This window comes from Molothrus ater, chromosome 2 (genome assembly GCF_012460135.2).
Source record: "Molothrus ater isolate BHLD 08-10-18 breed brown headed cowbird chromosome 2, BPBGC_Mater_1.1, whole genome shotgun sequence".
NCBI lineage: Eukaryota > Metazoa > Chordata > Aves > Passeriformes > Icteridae > Molothrus > Molothrus ater.
Genome location: NC_050479.2, coordinates 63276647 through 63302333, shown reverse-complemented (window position 1 = coordinate 63302333; position 25687 = coordinate 63276647). Strand labels below are relative to the sequence as shown.

Sequence of the window (25687 nt, the reverse complement as noted above, 5' to 3'; positions counted from 1 at the left end):
GTTTGTAAGCTGGCAGTGGACTAACCAGGTACAGCCTTATTTAATGACTGAGACTCTCTTGCAGGAAAATCTATGAGAGCTTCTATTTAACAAGGTACAGTTTTACCAAGAGTGTTGGGTGCTTTTTAATCACATTTGCTTTGCTTTAAGATATTTTTGTATGTGTTTTAAGTTGCTACCAATGCAACTAGCAGCCTACTTCCAGTTTGTGTTTTCTCATATATTGAGAAACTGAAGAAATTCTTATTCAAAATGAAATTAATGTTTCATGCTGACAACTGCAGGACACTTATTAGGCATTTTTGGCATTTTGGCTTTTTTTTTTTCCCAAAGAGTTTGTAAAGAGAACCTAAAATCTGCCTTGTAATGGTCACTGTATATCCCTGTAGTGATGGAATGCTGTAGGTACTCTATGAAATATAGTACTGGGTGACACAAGGATTCTTGAAAGAACTCTGTCACAGAGATACAGAATTTTCTGCTCTAAGATAAACAATACAGAAGTTCTCTCTGTACCAGGTATGGTCAAGGTTATAATGGCTCATCTTCATTTAAGGAATTGGATTTTTGGCTGAAAATCCGTAACTGCAACAGTGCTAGAGAAACTGATGTGACAATTAGTTTTCTACTACAGCACAGAAGACTAGCATGATGCCAAGAAAGCCAGAGTGCTGGAGGACTTTTTCTCACTCTTGGAACACATTAAAAATATCAGTGATCAGATGTCTTGGAACAGCTGGCAGAGACAAGAGGGTAAGGCTACATGCTCTGATTGAAACATGGGAATGGGAAAGAATGGGGACAGAACAAAGAACTGGTTTAAAATTGTCACAACTTGCTAAAATCCCTCAGAAGAGTTTTAAGAAACTAGGTGAAACAATCTCAAGGCAAGGGGATGCTTCCACAGAACAGAAAACCTGGGTTTCAGAAGGCTGAGGAGAGTCAAGTTCATATCTCCTGCTTTGGAAAAAATACCCAGTGGAAGTTGCCCACAGATGTTCCCCATCTTTCCTGTTAAATCAAGGATATGTGCAAAAAAGTCACAAAACTATTTTGTTCAAAGGTTGTTGGCAGTGGTAACTATTGCTGTTAGCAGATGAAAGCAAGCTGCAGGTTGGATTTCAAAGGGTAGTGGAATTTGCTTTTATTGGACTAACTGTGCAGTTCCTTGCATGTTCCATATTCTTTTCCTAAGATGTTTCCTGAAGTAATGGTAAAGTCAGCATACTTTATAAATAATAATAATGTGCTAATACATTAAATATGTATTAGTATGTACAGTAAATATAATGTACATACTTTATAGATAATAATAAATGTAAGTACCCATTAAAGCACACTAAAGGAATACCTTATGTTTCCAGTAGATGAACATTGAGATAATGAAGTATTTGTGAATCACATCACAGTCTTCTATTATGCTAAATTCTGGATTTTATTGCTGAAGAGAGCAGCAGTAAAGGTGGCATTAAACTGCTTTATTCTCCTGCATTCTCTAAATCTGAAGATGGAAAGCAGGGAGAAGCATTAAAGAACTTCATGGCTGTTCAGCAACCAGCAAGGGGACTCACCTTCCGTCCTGCAATCTACCCTCAAACTGCTTTCTGTCTGTGTTTGAAGCAGCTTTTTTGAGTCTTTGGGTTTCAGAGGTTTTTTGTTTTAGTATGGGTTTTCTTTACAGGAGAGTTTACATTCCCCCTGATAAATTAGCAGCATAGGTAAGAGCCTGTTCTAGGTTGAAGAAGATTCAAATAACTTACCCTGTTCAGAAAAATTAAACTATTCTTCCTCTTCTGAGGAGTGGTTACTCCATTCCCAAATTAGGATTGAACCTCAGGACTTCCTCATGGCTCTTGGAGTACCTTTAATTTTTAGTTTATTTAAGTAATTCTAGTCTCTTAGAACATACAGATAACTTACAGAGCTGTTACATTGTGATCCCATTATTTTATGCTTTTTCAGGCATAAATTAAGTAGTCTGAGAAAAGCACTACCTTTTGCTATGAATGTATCTCAGTTTCCTCTAAAATTGCAGGGTTTTTTTCTCTTTAGCTGTGAGCAATTGTCCAGAGTAGTGGACATTTTCAATCGTAGCTGACAGAATCCTAATTTTATCTCTAGTTTTTTCCATGTGTACTGCAGGATTCTTTTAAAAACAGCACCTGGTCCTAGTGATTTATGATTTGAGTTTTTCAGGCTTTCAATAGGCTCTTCTTTTGAGACATCTAGGCCTGGAGAAACTACTGTGAATTCCCATAAGGCACATCCTTGAGATAGGAATTTCTCTGTCACCCTTTATGTTAAAACCAAATGATTTATATTCAACTTCTTTACCTGTGACACCTTCTTTCATCTGGCTCTGGATATTACATAGACAAAACTAAAAAATATCCTCCTGAATTCTAACACCTTTAAGAATACTTGTAGTTCTTTTCTGTGTGTGTGTTGTGCATTGATACAGGGGCGCTGCAGGCAGCCATCAGTACCCATGAATACCAAGAGAGCAGAACATTTTTCAGCAGCACCTGTAAAAGCAATAACTGCATTTCTTTGTGCAAGAGTAGTGTTAAACCAGCCCCTCATTCTTCAGACTGCCAGTGGCTACAGAAAGCTTTTCATTAGCCAATGATAGTAGTAATTTTATTTTTCACTAATCTTCATTAATTTTTTCTTACTTTACTTTCTTACTTGTTTATATTAACACTTCAATAACTGTTAAGATGTGGTTTAGTTAAGAAACTGTAGCATCTCTGGTTTGTTGGGTTTGGGTTTTTTCCGCTTTGGTTGGAGAAATTGCTTCAGCCTAGGAAGAATTCCATGTCTGCACATACCCCATGAATGAGCATGACCTCCCTAGCATTCAGACATTTGCTGTGTAATGTTGTGGTGTCATTAAAGACTGTCTACATAAGATACACTTTACTTGCGTTGATGAGCATCACATGTATCTTCTAAGGAGGCTGAGCAAGTGAAATATCTTGCCTCAAGATGTCACAAGTGATACAGGCACCTGGCCTCTGGTTCTAGTTTGCCTGAGGAGAAACACTTGAGAAAGACCAGAGCTCTTTTGCTTTTCTAACTCCTTGTCCTAGGCTGTCAGCAAGTCTCCTAACATGGCTAGACCTTGATTAGATGGAGACAAGGAACAGAACATTTGCAAAACAGATCCTGATGTTATCCTACATAAATTCTTCTGAAGCACAGTTCAGACCTGGGAACACCAGGCAGTCCAATCATACAGAGCTGGAATTTTCATGATACAGTGGTCTACAGTACTTTGATTCCTTGGCCATAATTCTAGAGAAATTATCAGTAGCAATGTAGCACCAAAATTATAGCAAGGTTGAATCACTTTTAAATACTTGAGCTTCATCAGAGAAATCAAGCTCCTCACTGTCAAATCAGGCTCAGAATCACCCCTCAAACTTCAATGGGTGTCTGGCCTTCAGTATTGATTCAAACATTCTCTACTCTGCTGGTAGTCAAGAGATCATTTTTTATAAGCTTCCAGCATCCTGTAGGACTAGTTCCATATAAAATACTCCTGTGTTTAGTCAGAACCAGAAGACTGAAATGTTCTGTACAGTTCTGTTTAGCTGGACATCCTACACCAGTAGAAGTAGGTGTGGCTCACACTAGGGCAGCTTATAGAGATGGGAACTTCCTGTGTTTTTTAGCATCTCACAGATTCAGAAGTGTTAAGGTTGGAAAAGACCTCCAAGATCTCTAGTCCAACCATTAACCCAGCACCACCATGCTTGCCACTAAACCATATCCCCAAGTGCCACACCCACATGCCTTTTGAGCTTTCCAAGGGATGGTGATTTCACCACCTCCCTGGGCAACCTGTTCCAATGCCTAACTGCCCTTTCAGTGAAGAAAGTTTTCCTGCTATCCAATCTAAACCTACACTAGCACAACTTGAGGCCATTTCCTCTCATCGTGTCACTTGTTATCTGGGGAAAAAGACTGACAGCCTGGGTGACTGTCTGACACCTTACTGCAACATCATTTTAGGTAATTGCAGAGAACTTGTTTGTTCTTCCAGGTAACAAGCAACAGGATGAGAGGAAATGGCCTCAAACTGTACCAGGGGAGATTTAGGACATTAGGAGGAATTTCTTCTCAGAAAAGGTGGTTAGATATTGGAATGGGCTGCTCAGGGCAGTGGTGCAGTCACCATCCCTGGAGGTGTTTAAGAAAAGATTGGATGTGGCACTTGGTGCCATGGTCCAGTTGCAAGGTGGTGTTCAGTTGGTCATGGGTTGTATTTGATCTCAGAGGTCTTTCCCAAGCTAAGTGATTCTGTGAAAACTGCCTCCAGTGACAGCAAATATTGACACTTATAGCAAAAAGGTGCTGAAGTTTTATCTCTGCTGCAGAAATAATTACCTTTTGAAAATGAGGGTCTCTAGACTATTATTAGTTAGTATTGCAAATGCTAATTTGAAATGGTAAGTATTGCCACAGACATCTAGAAAGGAATTTAGATATGGTGCAGTAGAGAGCCTTTATGGCAGCAGCAACATTTCCAGAGACAGACATCTTGAGAAGAAGTATTTCTTTATGGGTTTTCTGAAGCACAATGACCTATTCAATGCTTTGCATTCTCTTTGTACGGACAGGGTTGTACACACTCTTAGATCCCCAAGACAAGTTGCCAGCTACAGGCATCACAAGACCACAGGCTTTCCAACCCTGCTGGCCTGCACGCCTTCCAACAAAGCAGCACAAGACTTAAAGAGAAAAAACAAAAAAAAGACAACTTCCTTGTGTGTTGCAGATCATCTGCTTCTTTCATCCATATGGCAGTATCTGACTGTTTGCACCAGAACATTTGGAATGTTTTTAAAGTTGTACCTCTTCATTTCAAGCACTGAAATGGTTTTATAATATGTTAAAGCCTACCAACTGTCACAGAGATTTGTGTATTCTATTTTAGTCACTCATTGACTCCTTTTGGTCTCAAGGTGTTTTATGAGAGCATGGTAGATCATTGGTAGCACTGCTTCTTTTCCTGTGGAAAAGAGATTCCCTTTTTTTCTCTTAAAAAGGGATGGGGAAAGGTGGTAGTGAGCCAATTCCAATTCCAGTACAATATTCAATTAGGCTGTCCCAGATCTCAAGAAGTGTAAATACGTACAGCTGAAAGATCAGATACAGAGAAATGTTTTCAGCCAGCAGTTTATCACTACCAAGTTAGAAAGCCCTGAGAGTTCTGAGCTTTCAAAAGTTATTTCCACACTGTTACCCACCCTGCCTGAAGGAACTGTGTCATCTTTCTAGCAGGTGTCATTGCCTCCAGTATAAGACCTGTGTGCTTGTCACTGCCTATTTCAGAAGAACAAAAACCCACATACGCATGCATGTCCTGAACACTGCGTAAGTGATCTAAGAACTGTCATTACATCCTTCACTCATGGCTTTTCTTGGTCCTGAGGGTAGGCAAGAAGTCAGCATAGATCCCTGCACAAAACAGAGATGATCCAAACTGTTAGCCTTCTGTGACTTCACATAACATTCAGCTTTTCTATTCAATCTCAGAGCCTACCTCAGAAGCTCACTGAGAGCATGGATCGTGGGTCAGGGGGTGGTGAGGCACTGGCACAGGTTGCCCAGAGAAGCTGTGGAGGCCCCATTCCTGGAATTGTTCAAGAGCAGGTTGAATGGGGCTTGAAGCAACCTGGTGTAGTGGAAGGTGTCCCTGCCCATGGCAGAGGGGTTGGAACCAGATAATCTTTAAGGTTCCTTCCAACCCAAACTATTCTATGATACCAGGGGTCAGACTTTCAATAGCTTAGCACAAGACACTCTTATAGCACAGCTTATGAGGGCAAACTATAGCCAAAAGAGGAGTTGTTCAAGTGTTCCTGTGCCTGCCTGGAACTCCCCTTTTCAGCAGGGAGTCTCCAAAAAAAGAATCTTGCAAAAAGACAAAAAGATTATAGTTTTCCACAAACATGTATTTGTGGAGATTTGGAGACTGTATATGGACAGTGAAGTCTAGATTGCACTATCACACTTCAATTGTCAAATCTTATAAAATAGGAGCAGAAAGCAGTTTTAGCCTAACCAATGGTGGAAGAAGCTTCTGTTACATCAGGGACCATAGAGATGCAATGTTTCCCCTACATTCTTGACATGTCCATATTTAAGCTATTAATGTGTTCTGGAAATCCATGGTTTACTGAGCCATCTTCAGAAGATAATGTTTTGAACAACTGTAGGTAGCAATTGAATATCATATGGCTTAAGGATAGATTTGCAAATGGAGAAAAGGTAAACCAGTCTGTTCCAGGAAATACCTTTCCAGTTTATGGAAAACTAGGAACTTACTGACAGGGTTAGTTCTCACCATAGTGCAACTGGCATTGAAACAAAGGCCACCAACAAGACATATCCAGGAAGTATTCAGTAGGCTTATCACCCCAGAACTACCAAAACAGTGATGTTATTCTGATCTTCGAAGTCTATCTATCTGATCTCCAAAAGCTTAGCTTCTCTTTCCAGGTGTGAGGTATCAACATGACTAATCCATCTGATGTCTGGATCCTGCAATGTTTCACTTCACAGCACATATGCAGAAATTACCTCCTAAAGAGAAATTTTCTTCTTCAGGTATGTGAATTATCACTGGAAGATACTCTATAGATGCATTAACCTAACACACTGAAAAAAATAAAACATCCCTATAGTTTCATGAACGTTTAAGTCTCCTGTCCATGTTATTCTGTGCCATTTCCAGGTTTGTATAGCAGGTATTACCCACCTATTTGTTCACCACTGTGAGATCTGCTTTTCCTTGTCCTGTGGCATTGACATTTCTGGCAGCTCTGTCCTCCCCTCAATAGAGTAAGTTGTGTCTCTTTGGTTCCACAAACGCCATGACTCTTTCCAGCCTAATTTTATTCCTTTAGTTCCTCTCTGTAAGGGGAAGGAAGTGAGTTTGCCTCCTTCTGTGGATCTCTGCCTGCCCCTTACCACGTAGCCCCTTCCTCTGTTCTACCAGGACCCAGCTGAGGAGCAAGCTGAAGACATAGTAAAACCACAAAGATTAAAGGATGGAAGGATCAGCATGCATTCTGTTTATTGTTGAATACAACATTGTAAATAAACCGGTATGTCAGCAATTATTTTATTACTCAGTTTAGATATCACTGGGGAACAAAAACAAAAACCATAAACCAGCCTTTTCAGAAGGCCCTCAATAAAAGCTACAAACTGCCTTTGAAATTCAAAGAAAACTCAGTTCCTGACTCCAAATACCAGTAAAACCCCAGACTTGATGTTTCCAATCAATTGCCTTTTTTTTTCCAATGGAGAATCAGGATGGAACAATGTTGCAATGTTTAATTCTTCACAGTTTCAGCAAGCACTCAGCTGACTGCTGTAACAGTAACTTGCTTAGAAAGCAAAGCCCAAAATTAATTTTCTACAGCAGACTTGTACACATTACAGTTTCCAACCTTTAGGGCTACAATCATCATCCTTCTGACCAGAAAAAAGACACCAATTATTGAACCATTCCATTAGATTGAAAACAGAGTAGAAATGGAGGAAGGATTCTTGGAAAAATTTACACATCAGATCACACTTCAGGAGGTTATTTCAGCAGAAACTACATGATGGTCTAAAAACTGACCTTTTTTTATAGAAGTCAGATTTATTTGAATTTTATATGATGACTAGTGATTTACTTCTCACCCACCCATTTGAGAATATTCAGGACTCCAGGCATATCTTCTGCCAGAACTAGACTATTCAAATCATTGGTCCATCCATGTACTAGTTACAACAAGGCCTCCTGTGACTAATTATGGTCTGACTGCAGCAGGAGAGGCAGCTCCAAAGAATGGGAATCTTTAGACACACTAGCAGTTCCCTTGGTTCCCAAATTCGTTATTTATGTGGATTACATTGAGCTGACAGATTAAACTGGGCTGTTGAAGATATGGTCAAAGAAGCAGAGTCACTCCCTTCCCTTTTATTGTCTTCTGAAGACATAACAGTCATATGCATCTGTCACTAGAGAGAGGAAGTTCTCCATCATTGGACTTCATTTGGGGTTTTATAGGCTGTTTCAGTAGCATTTGGGAATAGATCAATATACTATGTGGTAGGGAGTTGTATTTCTTCACTATGCACTGTAAATCTTTTATTGAAGATACTCCCACTGTTTATTGTTGAAAATCGATAAAAATAAACCTTGTAAAGTTAAAGCCTGGCAATGGTTCAGCACAAATCAGAGAGGAGGAGTAAGAAGCACTGAGCCTCCCTCCTCTTCTTGGATAATTCCCAGCTTGTTTCTCAATGAATATTTAATAACACTTTTCAGCAATCTAGGAACAAATTTTAAAAATAAGAAATTATTCAAAATTATGAACTCTTTGTGGTGAACTCAAACAGGACTTCTGATCCGCCCTGGTGGCTTTCTGGTGCTGAATTCAGCTGTGGGTCAAAACAAAATATCACCCAGGTTATGTTGGATGTACCTGAGACTTACCAACTCAAGAGACTAACAAAAGCACATCAGACTTGCTCGGGTCAGATTAAGGGAGTTATTTATGAGCATTGGAAAGCTGGAAACCAACCAAAATAGGCAGAAACTGGGAAGAGTTCACTGGGCAGAAAAGTTTCTCCAAAGTTGACAGAAGTTACTATCATTGGGCATGATGCAGTTACTGCAGCATCATTGTTTTGCCCTATGGCTATTAATTCCTCATATACAGCATTGTAGGGAGGATCTTCTACTACTTCCATGAAATTCAGTTTTGAAGGTAAGTGGAAAATGGTTTGGAATTATTTAGTAAAGGGGAAAACTTCCCAGTACTATGGCCAGCACAGAGAGATCAGTCTTTGTATCTAAGATCCCACCTAATAGTATCTTAGTCTATTATATCTATTTATAGAGCTTTATTTAAACACCTTAATGATTTATACAATCACATGAGTGCTGACTGCAGAACCTATAAGAATGCAGTGACTGCACTTCCCAAAGAAACAAAAACCCTCATGAAGTGTCATTGAAATCAATACCCAAGGAACAAGAAGGTATTTGACAACAGACTCTGTCCTTCCTGGTATCAGCAGGATACTGAACAATTCAAGTGGTAAATAAATGACATGTCCCTGAAAGGGATAAGTACAACACAAGAGAGACTTCTCAGTGTGTGAAGAAGGAGACGAAAAGTTACTTAAAAGCACAAAAAATGTCACCCATTACTAGAAAAGGAAGCCAACACAGTTACATGGTGCAACAGGGGAATGGAAAAAGTGTGTGGTACCTCTGTCCTTGGACAGAGGACATCCAACCAGCATCACAAGATTGTACTGGCAAAGCCCTTGACAGTCTTGAATATAGAAACACAGGATGACGCCCAATTTAAAAGGAGGGAAAAGTGATTAAGATGAGGAAGTGTAAAGCAAATTGAGGCGTTGTTTTTCTGAATCATCTGCCTTTTGCAAATCCCACAAGCTATCACCTCATTTTGGATGATCTCCTTCTCCATGTAAACTGCAGTCCCCGTGAGTGGGACAGGATGATGGTGCTGCCTCACCATTCAGTTTCTTTTTCCCCTATGGCTCTGTGGCTCTGTCTGTTTGCCTGTTACAAAGCCACAGAGAGCTCATTGTGAGTGAGCATGGGGGCTGCCTGCCCCAGCACTGTGACAGTTCCTTTCTAGCATTTACAGGCAGTGGAACAGTTTGCAAATTTCTGCTGAATCCAGGGAAGAATAAAAAGGCAAATACAGCAGTGAAGTTTACTGAAATCAGCAAATTTTGCACCTTCATAGGAAAAAAAGGAATTCTCTTGAGAAAGTTGGCAATGACTTAAAGAAGTGGATTATGTCAAGGATAACAAATTACTTTTATTGGAAAATAAAAGTCTAAATGACTCAAAATCCCATTCCCATTTAATCAAAAAGAGAGCTAGATGTGAGCAATCAGAGCTTCTGGTTCTGTCACATGTAAAAGCACAACCAAGTCACCTACAGCACACTGCTAGTCTAGCAAAGATTGTGTTGTGAGATACCAGAGTTGAATTGCCTGCCAAGGTTTGGGTGGAAGTACTCAGTTTAGCACATAATCTGGTTTTGAGAAGCAGCTTCTAAAATCACTCAGACTCGTAGTTCCTACCAGCCAAATTCACTTGTACAGCTGTTCCCTTCTGTGTGAATAACTGCTGAGCACACACCACACAGTCTGCTCTCTACTGCATCCCTGCTTGTTTGGGGCTTCAGAAGGGAAGGAGCAGTAAAAACATTGGCCACTATTTCTAAATTCCTGCCTTGGTGCCTGCAGGTTACACTGCATACCACTTCAAAGAGGGCACAGAAAATTTGCCATCCTGACTCAACAACACTCTACAGTAGCATAAATAACCTCACAAGGTGGAGGCCAGCTGAAGATCCTCCTAGTAAATCAGTGCTATTTTTATATTAATTTGTCTGCAAATAAACATAATTTCACCTGTTCCCCCATAATTACTGCTATTTAGTTGTAGCTTGAAACTACACACACCTGTAGCTCTATCATCACTGTTTCCTTTTTCTGTATAAGGAAACCCAGTAAGGAGTTTTCCTTGAAGAAGCAGCTTAAATTCAATTAATTTATTCCATCAATCTTTCATTGAAGTAATGGGTATCCTACTGGTATCAGTCAGAAGCTTTCAACAGATTTCTATCAGGTTGTTCACACACATGCTGTCAAACTTATTTAAGGACTATCAGTTAGAAAAACAAACAAAAAAATCCCAACAAAGTGAAAGCATTGTGTAAGAGCCTAATCACGTTCTCTGCAGGAACACAAAATGACAGAAGGTGATACTTCTCAGTTCAGAGCTAAGTAAGAATAAATGCTGGAAGAACTCTGGGAGCATAAGCTTGTTGATGGTCATGTGCTTTGCTTCCAAAAGAAGCACAGAGCCACAGCACACTGTTACCCAAGGGTAAAGCACATATGGTTCTTTAAATGACAGCAACTTGCACTGGTATATTTTCCAGAGCCAAATATTGCATTCATAGAATGATGCTGTGCTAAATAAAAATTAACCCATGTGTTCAGCCCATCATAAAGTGTTACCAAAATGGTTGTATCAAGCATTCATTTTCCCAAAGACATGGAACATGGATGATTGCATAGGTAAAAATTTTGGGGCTCTTTAAAAATTGAAGTATTTGTCTTTTCTTTCACTTTATTAAAAAAAATTGGAATCCAAACTTCAATTTTCAAAGTGGCTGCTGCAGCATGGAAAACAAAGTCCCTACTTTTGTGGTAGGTGAAACAGTGTAATTGTTACTGTGAGGTGTTCTGAAACTTGTCTCAGCTTACATCACTGCTATTGGTGATCATCTAGGGCATAATGTCTAAATACAGCCTCAAGTCTAATTTTTTAACTTTCCTTGTAAGAATTTGCTTTTTTTTTTTTTTTGTCTCGTGCTTCACATTGGCTAGTCTCTTCACCTACAATATCCACAACCAGTAACTCACCCAATAATCAACATTGTTTCCAAACATGGAGCGTTGTATGCAGCACAGCAATTTGTGGGGACAGGCATCCCACACAGCCTGTCTGCTCTGTCACCCAACAGTGGTCTGACCTCAAAGCCCACCATGATAGGCTTTCTGGCACAGACCTTCACAGAAGGGCTCCACAGAATCATGGAACAGACCAGGCTGGAAGGGAACTCAAAAGATCATCTGGTGTAGCCTTTCATGTGACACAGAGCCTCCATGAAATCATTTAGCATCCTCTTCAAAATTTCTAACAAGGGAGACTCCACCACATCTGTGGGGAGGTTGTTCTGTGAATGATGGTTCTCACTGTAAGAAATATCTTACTTCAAGACAAATATGAATACACTGACATAACTGACCAAAAAAATCCCATTTGAAGTGGAAGCATTCACTCTTACATTCATTACATAACCTGTAAGCAGCTTGGGAGATGTAGTCCCATAATCATATTATTCTCAACTCCACAGCTCTAGAACAAGCAAAGAAGACCTCACTGGGCTTCTGAACTTGGGTCAAGCAGAAATGCCCCAGAGCAGTGGCCAAAGAAAAGAGGTGTCCAATAGTGGCACTTCTTTCCAGTCTGGAAAGATCCATTTCACTGAAACTCCTTAAGGCAAGAAACAGATGGCTGAGTCCCACCCCCATTATCAAGTGCTGCAAAGAAAGTAATGCATTCACATTTTAAAACTAATGAAAAGCCAGATCTGACTGGTCAGCCAAGAAAGCCCAAACTGGTTCTCCTGAGCTATTCTAAGCCTTGGGAAGATGGTGCTGTCTCAAGATGCATCAAAGGAAATATAGGTTGGATAGTAGGAAAAAGTTTTTCATGGAGACTCAACGTTCTGGAATGGTCTGCCTGGGGAGGTGGTGGAATCACCATCCCTGGATGTGTTTAAAAACAGATTAGATGTGACACTCGATGCCATGGTTTAGTTGAGGTGTAGGGGCATGGGTTGGACTCAATGATCTTTAAGGTCTCTTACAACCTAGTCATTCTGTGAATTCTGTGTTTTACCAGCAACAAAACTGAGATGCAACTAATGAATCCCTGAAGTTATTGCTTTCTTCTTTCTCTGCCTTGATGGAAGGACAAAAGATTCTTAATTTATAAAATTTCATTAACTTACCTATCTCAGTACCTGAGCTAATTTTGGCATCTCTACAAAGCTTTGCACAGGACTAACAAGGCTCTTAAAGCCACTTCTGCTAAGCCTTCCAACAGTGTTGTACTTAACAAGTGCTAAAAAATCCTTTGCACTACTTTGTTTGAAACTGTACAAACTCTTTCATCTGAAGGGCTGTTCATCACATTTCATCCTTTTTGTGGTGAAAGCACTAAAAATTAACTGACCTTCTGTTCACAAAGATCTTTATAATTTAATTCTCAGAACCAAAGAGCATCTTAATACCACCAGAGTGGGAGGAGAGGACAAGAGACAGTCACACGTTATTTCACAGACTTCAGTGATGGCTTTCACAAAGCCACACAGCAGCACAGCTCGGGATGTTCCCCTCCCACTGCCCTCAGCCAACTGCAAGAGAGTCAGTGAGTGGAAGCACTAATCAGCACTAATGGAGTTTGCATTCCTCCCCCAGCCACTTCTCCTAACTGTTGGGATGAAAGTTGCATCATCTTCATGTATTACCCTGTTTTTAAAATCTACTAGCAGATTAGCACAGAAATAAAAACAGTTTTCTGGAAGGGATGGCTGATGCTTTGTGAGTCTTCATGTAAATTTTAGCCACAGAGAAAAAACAAAAACAACTCTTGGAATTGCTGAAATCTGGTCCACAAACCCAGTATTGAATCTGGGCTTCTTTTACTTAAAGAGGGTAGAGTGGTAAAAGGCAAGAAAGCAATTTTTCCCCCTAAACACTTGAAAGAAAATGTGTTTGTTCCCTCAATAGCTGCAGTTTCAAACATGCCAAAACAACAAAAAGAAAAGGTCACTAGTGCTGAACACATCCCTCTTCTATATTCAAAAGATGGAAGGAAAAGCCCTTATTTCCCTTTCTGTACTTGGCTTCTCCTTGCCTGTGCTACCCCAGAGCTCCCTGGGGTTTGGTTCACCATGATGGCAAGGCCTGCTGCCCTCTTCATCCTTTCAAAAGTGTAGCATTCAGTCTTCTCTTCACTGGGGACTGTCCTGGTGCTTATGAGGCGAAATCCATCTTTGAGCAAAGTGTCAAGCAGCAGGCCTAGCACGTTAGTACCATTAATCAGCTTTCTCTTATCAGGCTTTATGGAAACATACCTAAAATCAGAGGGAAAAAAAAAAAAAAGGAAAAAGCAGTTACAACACACTTTAACTACTTTACAGCACAGATCAGCCCAGCTGCACTGTGCTTACAGCAACCAAGGCTCCAGATATTTTTTTCTTCTTTTAAGGATGACTGGACTCTTTCCTTCATTAAGAGTAGTTCTCAGTTCATCCAGTTATGTGCTGGGGAATAAGCACTTCCCTTTCACACCCTCCTCCACCACAAAATTTACTTTCTTAAGAAATATCTGTGACAACCCCCATCTTGTCTCAACAGAGAAGGAGTAAGCGGCAGGCTCTGAAATGCTGCAAGTTTTTCAGGTAAGAGTAAACAATGGACAGCAGAGTCACATTCACCCCAAGAGCATCACTCTCCAACACACAGGATCTCTCGCTACAAACAGTGACATTTATTGCAAAGTTACCTTGTACAGCAGGTTGTGTGGTAACAAATATGAAAATCATTTTCACATGGCCTCAAATGATTTTATTTGATAAAAAGTACAGTGTAAGAATCAATCCAGACATTCTGAGGAGCAGAAGTCAGGTAAAAATACTATTACAAAATGTATAAACTGACAGGTGAAACTGTTCCACAGTTCACAGCCAAGTACACCAAACATTCATGGAAAGCACAAGAAAGGCAAAAAAGTCCATGTCACCACAAAGACTAAGGAGATAGAAATTCAGCAAGGCAACATAATCAAATTTTACTTATTTCATTACTCAAGATCAGCTTTTCTATTGATCTGCAAAGGGAAATTTTTACCAATTCTGAAGAAATAAATGAAAAAATCAGAAATATTTTCCCCACTACTTAAGTTGCCATAACCTACTCAACCAATTGCTAGTCCATTAAAACTAGTAATATGTTACAAAGTTAAGGTTTGGCACACAAACATATATATTGCTTCACAAATGCAAAGTAGTTTTTATTCTAATTGTTTAGCCAGAGAAAGCTGGAAGAAAGACAAACTTTATTTTCTTTAAAAAACAATCAAAAGACTGCTGTGTTGGTTCATAAATTCAAATAGAATATTTTTGGAAATATTTCAATGAAATTTCCATAAAATTCCAGATGTTCTAATAGCCACAGAGGACAAATTAGGTTAACATTTTCTTATACAGTAAGAACATGTCTCTATACAATAGAGACATCCAGCAAAAGATAGTTTAAAAAAACCTAAGTAGTCATTAGAAATCAATACGGCTATCACAAAAATTACTGATACACAGTTATCTTAATAAAAACAGAACCTGGGTCTGAATTCAAAGAAAATCCACTGTGAAGCATATAGTTAATAATCTGTCTTTTCTCCCTCCCCCTAATAAAAAGTTCTACAAAAGCTTTCCAGCCCCCAAAATGCCGTCTCAGTTTCAATGAAATTTTTAACCCTTCTTGCCATTCTCTGTTTCCTGTTTTCCATATGAAAGCCTTTTGCACCATAAGCTAGTGGAGATTTTAGGCTTCCACCCAGTAATTTACTTTACTTTGTTTCCTTTGCTTCATTTTACTGTGTTTTTCATGTTCTGTGGAAGGCGATACTCTGAAATCCTAGAGTGAGTGAGGAGGAAATTGCAGAGAGAGAGAAAAACCCAAGAGCACTCATAAACAAACATCAAGAACAGTACTTTAGGAAGCTGAAGAACAGGCAAATCAGTGTAACAAATTAAACTGGCTGTTTCAGAACTAGAAAAAGATAACATTGAACAGAAAGAAGGAAACATATTTCTTTTCTTTCAGTTTCTTTAAAATGAGCTTTGCTAGCACATAGTGTGCACTTCATGAACGGCAAGTCAAAAAGACACGTCTGTAATGAGAAGTCACTCTAGGGACAGTACCTGGCCACGAACTGGTCACCAGCAGAATACTCAGTCCCACACAGAAAAACCATATCATGATGAGAGGGTCTTTCCAAAGGAAGTGGAACGAGTGGTTTCTGGGAAGGAAAAGGGCTGTTCCAGCCCTGTCCTGACTGCTGCCCTGTAAACACAGTGATCTGCTCAGCTAGTGCCTCAATGGTGGTACTGCAGGAACCAAAGATCCGGAAAAAGGCCTGCATTTTTTGGAGAGAAAAACGCACTTCCAAGATCTCCAGCCTAGGCTTCAGCAAGTGTTCTTGGCTCAGGAGGTTGGCCAGGGAGTAGAGTCCATAGAATTCTGCTTCTCTCTGCAGCCTCTGATAGTCTGAGAAATCAGTTGGTAAGGACACCTGGAGAGTCCTCAAGAAGTCCATGATGTAACTAAACAAAGCTCCATCTCTGTCCACAAAAAACTCTCCATTCACCAGTTTAAATTCCCGGTCATCGTCACTCACCATGCGTGCCAGCCTGGACTCAGGGAACTGCTGCAAGGTGGAAGCCCGGGTTACAAACCTCACACCTCCCACACTCAGAACGACCACCTCCCGACTACTCATGGCTGCCTCAGCCACTCAGGAACCACAGCTCTGTGACTTGATCCTTCCTAAACTGCAAGGCAGCTGCAAAAACCATTGCATGCTTTTAGCAAGTGTTTGGAGTGAGGTGTGGAGCAGCAACAGGATTCCCAGGCAACAAAGATGTAAATATCATGTACAATAGTTTTGTTTGCTGGGTTTGGTTGCTTGGAGACTTTGAATTCTTGGAATTTAATGTTTTATTTTTGAAATGAACAGCTTGCAAGGACTACCAGAATACAGTGAATTGACTGTCACAATTTATGAAACCTTGAGAGAGGCCAAGCAATATTCCTGAAGGATGGCACACATTGTATTTGTTTTCTAGAAATGTCAGTTCAACGTTTTCATTCCATACACTGCTGTTCACACAACCACTGCAAAAAGAGGTTAAATGTGCTTCAGGCAAGACATTTCAGTACCATATGCTCTGGAAGAAGGGCACTTCAGAGAACTCAAGCTTAAGGTTCCCTTTAAATCACTGTATCTAAAGCCAAGTCAACACAACCAGAAAATTCAATTAGCTCCTCAAACGAGATACACAAAAATACAGCAACAGCACAAGAACCTATACAAGGTTCTTCAAACACCACCAACATCCATACAAATGCTGCATCACACAACCTGTTCCAGGAATCATCCAGTCATTTTTCCTGGCTTTTGGAATTGCAATCTGGAGAGGCAGAGAGGGACAGGAGAGCAGCTGTTTTACTCGCCACCTCTGCAGGGCTAGAGCCCAGGCTGCCTTTCTGTGGCAGACCCCTGCGTGCCTTTCACTGCACTAAGTTCTTTATGTTAAGGCCAGTTTTTAAGAAAGTGTGGCTTCAGAGAAACATGGATCTAACAAAACAGCCCAGCTACCCCAACAATTTGATGTTGGAAAAGTAAACTGCAAAGTATGAACTATCTGCAAAGCACATACTATCCTGTAGCTTGGTCTTATCATTACCTCTAGAATCTATGCTTGCCCTGAAGATACATTTTTGTATAGAACATGTAATCTGAATGCACAGGGTAATTACAGTATTTGGTTATACAAAAAGATACCCCACAAAACCAAACCAAAACATATAGCTATTTCAGAGAGAAGTAACATTGTCAGATAGAAGCTGGTTCCAGAATATGAATGATGCATGCTGCATTTTGCAGTGGAAGGGCAGTCCTCAGCAAACCTGTCAGCACAGTGCTCACCTCAGTTACAACTCTTCTTTCTCTTTCCAAACGATCTCCCAGTTAGAATTTTTTTAAAACTACAATCTTTTATCTTATTCTACAATTACATTAACATCAAACTAAAGATACAGTTTGGCCCTATATTTTGGTAAGGAAAATGATTTACAGTGAGTAAAATTCCCATAATCACCACTGAAAGAAGAATCCACAAAATGTTTTTCAAAGCTCCGTTACATTTTCTGGTTTAGCAGTACTCAAACTATTGTGAACATTATGAATGTTTTGGAATCATTTTGAATCTTAGAATGTGTTCATTGGAAGTCTGAAAAGACCAATTAATTTAAGAAGTTCCATGTTTTCTCCCCCAGATCTCTCTTAATTCTTATATTCCAGCAGACACTTCACAACAGTTTATATTTGCACACAAACTGTGCAACGTTATCCAGTACAACCAACGTATAGTTTTTACACTTTTCTCTTAACAGTGAAGCTCCATCTGTCATCTGTTCCCAGTAAAAGACTGCATGATCTGCTATCTCCACGGTATCTGCCAAATAGGACAAGCAAATTGTAAGGAACTGAGATTTCCAGCACTGGAGATTGTCAATGACTGACTCCACAAAGGACATTCTGGTGACAGCAAGAATGAGCAAGAAAATAAGAGAGTTCACTATAAATCTGCGTGAAAAGAGTGAGGGAATCTTGAATTTGAAAGTGTTGCTTTCCTGAGGCAAGGAAAGTTTGTCCACATCCACAAGCTTTATTCCATTCCACTGGCTGGTATCAAAGCTCTTCATTGTGGGACTGATGTCCACAGTGGAACAAGGTAAAGGGGTTTCTTTGAGCACCTTGATTTTTTCCCTGAACTCCTGCATCTGCTGCAGAAATATAATGGGTTCGGACACATCTTTGAAGGCCTCTGCAATGTTAAAAGCCATCCGCTGCTCTTGCAGAATGGTGTTCAGTTTATTGATTTCCGGATCATAGGCCTGCATCACCGCAAGCTTCATGGTCTCAAAGTCAGACAGAATCTCATTTCGCTTCTGCTCCAGTGTGTGCTGCAGCTTCTCGAAGAACTCCTTCACTTTGTCAGAATCTTTCGTCAGCATCTGCAGAGCTTTCCTCTTGCTGGTCTCTAAGGTATCCAGCCGTGAGAGGGCATCTCCACAACGCCAAGTTTCAAAGCCCTGAAACAAGGTTTCAAAAGCCCGCTTCTCCTGGGAGTAAGCTTCTTCAATGGAACAGAAAACATGCTTTGTATGGTCACCACGGGTGGCACAAACCCCACAGATCAGCTGCATGTCTGTCCTGCAAAAAATGTTAAGGGGTTGCCCGCTGTGCACTTTGCACACAGGCATTTTTGGAGTTACTTTGATTTTGTTGTACTTCTCCACGATACCTTTCAGGGAATAGTTGACCTGCAAGCTGTTGACTCCAGTGACAGGAGTCTCCTTTCTGCATGTGGGGCACTTGAAAGGGGATGGCCTCCAAAGCACATTCCGCACATTTCCCTCAAGAATTCCTTCCAGACACTTTCTGCAAAAATTGTGTGAACAGGGCAGGACACGAGGATCGTCAAACAGGCTACAGCAAATGGGACAGGTCAGATCTTCCTCTAAGAGCTCCATCATGTCCTAGGAAAGAGAAAAAAGATGGTAACAGAACTTAAAAAACTTATTTCTCCCTCAAGGAGACTATACAAAAACCAATTTCCATCTGAGACACGTTTCAGTGAGAAAAGGCTGTATTTTTTCCTCCAGAATCCTTAAGACAGAGCCTCAGCTGCGTTTTTGCAGCCAGTCCCCCTTAGCTGTGGTACCTGGCCAGCAAATGGCAGGCACGAGAATGGTGCAATGCTCAGGCAGAACCATTTTTTGGACTCTCAACTAGAAATGCTGGAAAAGAACACTTGCCAATCCCACCAAGGATTCTTAAAGAACATACCTCATGTACTCACAGTAACAGTGCAAGACTTACATCTTTCCCTGCTGATGCAATACACAGAAATGGGATTTGCACAGAAGATACACAACCAATATAGTCTGCTAAGATTTGATTGCTTTCTACTTGCTCCACTCACCCAAAGCTTCCAGTTTCAACCCCTCGCACTGGTACTGCAGACAATACTAAAAGTGACTGAAAGAGCCCTGTTGCAGTGTTTCTTCTGCTACAGAATACATAATGTGTCTTTTTGCTCTACTTGCAAGGCCAAAGGAGAGTCACCACTCACTTCAAGAATTAGCTTTTCTCTTGCTCCTGCAGTACTTTTAAATAACCAACTGAATGTGCTACTATTGAGCCATTCAGCACCAAGTCAAAATACTTCAAATAACTTCAAATAACAGCCGCCCATAATCCTTGATAATTCATCATGAAACAAAACTGTGAAACATTTTTGCTCATCTGCAATCCATTCACACAGCATTCATACCCCAGTAATTTCTTTCTGTGGAGAGAACCTACAGGAAGAATATTTATCATGTAATCCTTCCTACTGGAAAGTCTCAGTGAAAGGATCCAGCACACTGCCCTCCCCCCACCTCTAACTAAAGCCAAGTTCTCAGATGCAGACACCTTGTAACTTACAGCATGCTCTAAGAAAACAAATAGACGATAAAGACCAAAGTAGGTGATAGTCTGTATGATCCAAAGCTCTCATACACTTTGTTTTGAGCTATAATTAGAAAGATGCTTCCCTTGCATAAATTCCTTCCGTATTATACAACATTTATTCATATATATGTAATAAAATTCCTCTTATAAATTGAAAGACATCACAGAAAAGTGCATCAAAGTACTTCACGTACTGCTGTGACATCAAGGCGTGTGAATGAGCTCTTAATTAGTTTTTATGTAATTTCTAAGGTTTCTGTCCCCTCAAAGAAATATGAAGCGGAAAACATGGGAGCCAAGAACAGAGCTGCAAGGGAAGATCCACGCTGCATAGGAGACAAGAAGAGTAATAAAAACAATACTACTGACCCAAGGAAAGCAAAGTTCACTATCAGGATGAAAAGTGAGGTCAGTTCTGACTTTCCTTCACAAAAGGACCAGTAAGACTTCACAGTAAAAGCTATTCCTGGGAAGTGTAAGCAAACCTCCCATGCTTTCCAAGTGAGGAGGAGGGATTGTCACAACCTGAAAATTCAGTAGAACGTCTCAGTGGGCTGAACAAAGACAGCAGCCCAGTGTCAGGGAACTCTTATCCTTTACTATATAGCCACCTTAACTCCCACAGCCATCCTGCTATTTAGTTGTAGAAGTGTTGGCTGACAAGCTCTTGACTTTTACAATGAACTTTACCAAGCTCCTGACTCTCACAGCAAACTTCAGCACAGAGCAAGGGGTAAAGTCCAAATGCTGGGATAGAATAAGAGAGGAGAGAGTAAAGAGGGAAAATGGAGAAAGTGAAGGAAAAAGACAACCAGTCCTTAGATCCCGCATTGGTCCTGCCACTCTGTACGGTCCAGATCTGGGATCAACAAAAGCCTGGGACCAATCCCTCCCTTTTACAGTTTCCCTAGGGCACATCCCTTCATTTTTTGTGCCATTTGCTGCTGCTGGCACATGCACAGTGAGCCCTTAGAGCCCTTCAGGAAATGAGTGGGGGGGCTGGGGGCCTGTGGTGCTCTGGGACCCCCCTTTAGTGAGGTGCCCAGGACTTGGCCCTTCTCTTGCTGCAGGACCCTCCTCCCAATCCCAACTTTCCTGTGACAGCATGACAGTCAGAATGCTTGAGACAACCATGCTTATGTGCTTATGCCCCTCCACATATTTTCTGTGCTTGCTGGAAAAAAGAGACTTTGGAAAAGTTGCCAGCTTTTTTACTCAGAACTAAAGTCAGGAGGCAGAAGAAGCCACCACTACAACTGGGGAAAAAGTCCTAGAGAAAGGTCTAATAACTCTAACTAATGGGTTTCCTGTAAGCCCACAGATCCCATTCAGAAACCTCATTTTCTGTGAGGAGAATGTAGTTTTGAAGCACCTCTCACACTCTCAAAGCAACGTTTCTCTTCCATCTTTTTCCTAGTGGTAAAAATAATGGGATGACAGGAAGATGGTAATTTCATCCCTCCACTCTTGAATCTTCCTTTTTGTGAGCAGCTCTCTCTTTCCAACTTGTACTCATGGCTTTTAGCCACAGTAGCAACACAAAGATCAGTTCTGCTCATGTGCTAGGAGGATAATAACTACAAAACTAAAATGACAGTTTTCCATCTCTTAGTAAATGGAAATGCACAGGGCAGAAAATATTTGCTCTGGTCCATCTCCTTTACCAGGGAAGATTTTACTTCCCAGTTAGGGAGCTGGAAAAGCAACTTTGCATGCCTGACAGCAAGAACTGCAAACCAATGCAGAAAATGCTTACTGTAACACTTTCCATCAAAATTGCAGGACAAACACTGAAGATTTTCACACCTCCTAAAAATACAAAAAACATATACAAAAAGTCTTCATGATCCAACTAAAACTGTCCTGTTGCATTTCAGCCCCACTTACTGAATTACATAATTATGCTTCATAAATCTAACCATTTCAAAACCTTTATACAACATCATTAAAAACACTGGATTTTTAAAAAATAAATGGCCAGGCCTACAAACTTCCCCCCCTCCCCCTCTTACAACACCAGAAATGCCAAACCAAAAATACTGAAGACCTGTATGACTGGTTGGACAGATTAACTTCTGTCTTCTTTAATTTCAGACAGTAAATTGTCTGTGGATTGAAACATCCCTTAGCAACCTGGTATTTGTGTGATGATTTCAACTTTTCCACTGGGAATTTCTCTGTGTAACGTCTGACCCAGGTTTGGGTGGCCCTGGAATTCCCCACTTGTAGCACATGGACCAAAAGCATCTCTGGGTACAAACCCAACAGATGTCACCCATCAGAAATAGCAACTTGCACAGTTTTATCATTAGGAAGAAGAATGACAAGCAACATCAAACCATAAAAGCAAAAACAACCACACTCCAGACAAAAATTAATTTAGCATGCTTCTCAGCACAGAAGTTGGGTTTATCAGCCAGCAGCATGCTGAAAGTGAAACCAGAATTTCACCAGGCTTCAAAACAACCAAAAAGATAACCCCTGAATTACAAGTTTCCTGCAATGGTGTGTAACTGTTCTAAATGAGACTTGACTAAGTGAAGCTACATTTCTACAGGCAGTTGAGCTAGTCAGGAGAGGTCACATCTCCCTTCCTTGGCAAGGACCCTGGTCTGTGTTAGGACCCCTATGAGCAATTTCACCAGCCTTCTGTCAGAATGGTGTGTTGAATCAGCCCTATAAAGAGTCCCACATAGAGGGGAAGGGAGATGGAAGATCCTCCTTCCAGCAGCTATGATCTTAACCCTGTTCACTCCACTGAGAGAAGCTGCAATCTAACGGAGGGTCATTGTATACATTTTATTGGGGAACACCTGATCTCCATGAGCAGTAGGTAACATAGGATCATAGAATGTTAAGGAACTGAAAAGGACTTTGAAGATTATCTAGTCCCAACTCCCCCTGCCATGGGCAGGGACACCAACCACTAGACCACGTTGCCAAAGGCCTTACCCAACCTGGCCTTGAACACTGCCAGGACTGGGGCATCCACAGCCTCCCTGGGCAAGCTGTTCCAGTGTCACTGCTCCCACAGTAAAGAATTTCTTCCCAATATCTAAACAAAATTTCCCCTCTTTCAGTTTGTACACATCACTCCTTGTTCTGTCACTATAGTTCCTGATGAAGAGTCCCTCTCTGCCTTCCCTGTAGACCCCTTTCAGCTATTGGAAGGCTGCTATCCAGACAGCCAAAAAGACCTGGGTAAATTGCCCATGCTTCAAACCTGGTATTTCATGGCTAAAGGTTTTTCCAGGAGCACCAGACGGATGCAATATGTCCAGACTCTCCAAGGACAGGAAGGCCGGAAGAAATAAGCGATCTGCGCTCAGTGCATTCACAGCCCCATGAACACCGTTTCACCCCCAGGGCTGGCCGGTCTGTCGAGCGCAGGGGCTGCCCCAACGCTGGCCCCGCGCTCACCCCCATTGTCCCTCGACCTGGCAGAGGTTCCCTTGCTGCTCCTGGTTACAACCCCCCTCTCCAATTCCAGCGGGGAATCGCCCCTAAATGACGGCACTGCAGCCAGCCGCCGGGCCTGGTTTCCGCGGGGGTCTCAGCGCTCTGCCGCGCAGCGCAGCCCGGGGCAGGGAGGCCCTGCCGGTCCGCCCGCGCCCCGCCAAGCCCCGCGGGGATGGCGGCTGCCCGCGCCACCGGCGCTCCGGCCGCGGCGTCCCCCGCCGCCTCTCACAAAGCCGCGGCCTGCGCTGGCCCGGCCGCGCCCGCCCGTCCTGCCGCCCCCGGGCCCCGCTACTCACCATGGCAGGCGGGGGCCCGGCCGCCTCGGTCACTCGCACGGCTCGCCGCGCTCCCGCCCCGGCCGCCGCCCGCCTTCCGGGCCCGCCGCTCCCGCCCCGCCGCCCGGCCCCGGCCCGCCGGAGCGACCGGCCGGGAGCTGCTGCCCCGCCGTCCCACCCACCTTGGCCCGCGGCCGCCGATCCAGCCCCAGGGCAGGAGCTGCTGCGGCGCTTCCCTTCCTCCGTTTGCCTGCGAGTGGCCGGGAAGGCCTCCGGAGCTGCCGGGAGAGGGCCGGCGGTGGATGCTGCTTGCCTAAGGCGGCGGCCGAGGCTGCAGCCTGTGCCTCCGCCGAGATATATACGGGTTTCTGTTGTTTGTTAACTCTGTTAAATTACACTTGAGCCTGCAGCTCACAGGCGCACGTTGCACAGCCTAAGGAGGGGCGCTGCTGGGTGACAATCCTGCTGGGGATCTGCCACCTTCCGAAAGCACTTATTAAAAGAAAACATAATTTGAGACATATTTATATATTTGTATATACATAAGACATAGCCTTATGTGCTTCATAAAAGGAGAGTGACTCATTCTTATTTGCTTGAACACACTGGTTATACCGTTTCCAGCTGGTGAATCTCTTGGAGATTTAACGTGGCCTGTAAAACCAGTGCAGCTTTTCCACAAAACACTGACTAGTCCCAGGAAAATGGAGCAGAAGAGATCCCATATCCACTTGAAAGAGCATTCTAGTTACAGGACTATGAAACTGAATCTGGAAGTGCTGAGATGTCAGAGGACCTTTGTCTGGGTATCTCTTTTGCAGTTCTGATAGCTCTCAGTTAACAGGTCTCACATCAAAGTAAACTGAACTTTTTTCAAGCTAGACTTTGTGAAATACTGCATCAAAAGCTGTTCTCAAATGTACATACTCTGCCTCTCCCCTACTCTGCACCCACTGCAGTCCCATCACTCATCAGCACTGGGGAGACTCTTCACCTCCAGGACTATCCACTCAAGGAACATCACAAATTGGACTGTATTTCTATTAAATGAAGCTCCCTTGCACATCTGACATATTTCTTCTCATTATTTAGGAATCTGGATCTTAAAAGCCATTCAATAACGTTACTGAATTATTAGGTTATGCTTCCCCAATTCACTGCAGTTACTCCTCACCTTCTCTCCTTGCTGCCCCACCCAAGCTGGCCTGCCTGCTTAGCTGAACTCAATGGGAACAGTTTGACCAGGGACAAGCATTTTTGAAAATCCCTTTCAGAGTGCTTACACACTGAGGCATTTCTTCCACTATCCACTGGAGAACAGCCCCAGCAGGTAGAGTTGCAGCACAAAAGCAACTGAGACCTTCAGATGTATTTCAACATCCTGCTTGTTTCTAATTGTCCAGCATCTTGTTTGCTGTTTATTAAAAACAAGTAATTCCAGGTAGTTTCCCTCAGCCACCTAAGCTGCTTTCAACTGATATCCCAATGCTTGTGCATTTACATTTGCTGAGTACTCCTTGTCTACACTTACCCAACAGCTCTTTTCTATCAAAAATTTCTGGGTCCTATTAATCTTCTCTGTAATTCTATGGTTAAAGATTAACAACAACATGGCATTTTAGATTTCTCACTCATTATTTCCATATATTTTTTGTATAACATTTTCCCCCAATATATTTTTAGAGTATGTTTTATTTTCTATTTGTTCTTTGGGCTGGTCTCCTTATGAATGAAGAAGGAGATGAATGGGTGGAAGAGTGGTTGCCTGCCCACCTGGGATAATGCCTCTTCATTAGGTCCACTTGAAAATGTTCTTGTCCCTCCTTGCCTTTGATTTCTTCTGTCAAAGAGGAAAGCTTAAACTTCTGGGCAAACATAGAGCAGGGTTTCTGTGCTTGGTGCACAGAAACACTGCCTAGCCAGCACCCTACTTAAGTGTCTCACGGCTGTC

General features: G+C 41.9%; 2 protein-coding genes and 1 long non-coding RNA gene across 4 annotated transcripts in view; 1 reads left to right on the top strand and 2 right to left on the bottom strand.

Moving 5' to 3' along the window:
• The window catches only part of LOC118684287 (uncharacterized), an 88113-nt gene extending 79889 nt beyond the window's left edge, over nucleotides 1-8224 (top strand). The window contains exon 5 of the long non-coding RNA XR_004979810.1: nucleotides 6511-8224. This is a non-coding gene — a long non-coding RNA (uncharacterized LOC118684287). The remainder of the gene's footprint in view (nucleotides 1-6510) is intronic.
• Nucleotides 8225-12795: 4571 nt separating this feature from the next.
• Nucleotides 12796-16385, bottom strand: KCNRG (potassium channel regulator). Its single transcript, XM_036379051.2, has 2 exons — nucleotides 15621-16385; nucleotides 12796-13772 (listed from the first exon to the last, which is right to left on the bottom strand). Exons 1-2 carry the CDS (start codon nucleotides 16196-16198, stop codon nucleotides 13520-13522), a joined length of 831 nt encoding a protein of 276 aa, XP_036234944.1. The 5' UTR covers nucleotides 16199-16385; the 3' UTR covers nucleotides 12796-13519.
• Nucleotides 16386-16511: 126 nt separating this feature from the next.
• On the bottom strand, nucleotides 16512-24142 carry TRIM13 (tripartite motif containing 13). Of its 2 annotated transcripts, none has more exons than XM_036379037.2 (2): nucleotides 23919-24142; nucleotides 16512-19023 (listed from the first exon to the last, which is right to left on the bottom strand). In XM_036379037.2, the coding sequence occupies exon 2, from the start codon at nucleotides 19018-19020 to the stop codon at nucleotides 17791-17793; it is 1230 nt and encodes a 409-aa protein (XP_036234930.1). In that variant the 5' UTR covers nucleotides 19021-19023; nucleotides 23919-24142; the 3' UTR covers nucleotides 16512-17790. The 2 variants fall into 2 exon arrangements, with proteins under 2 accessions (XP_036234930.1, XP_036234922.1); XM_036379029.2 differs by lacking the exon at nucleotides 23919-24142 and adding an exon at nucleotides 23758-23819.
• Nucleotides 24143-25687: the final 1545 nt, after the last annotated feature.

Bases quoted from the DNA above. Each gene is read 5' to 3' on its own strand.
- KCNRG (XM_036379051.2), bottom strand. From the start codon at position 16,198: ATGAGTAGTCGGGAGGTGGTCGTTCTGAGTGTGGGAGGTGTGAGGTTT. The intron at 13,773-15,620 runs GTACTGTCCCTA...CTCTGATTTTAG, and splicing joins GGTGACCAGTTCGTGGCCAG to GTATGTTTCCATAAAGCCTG.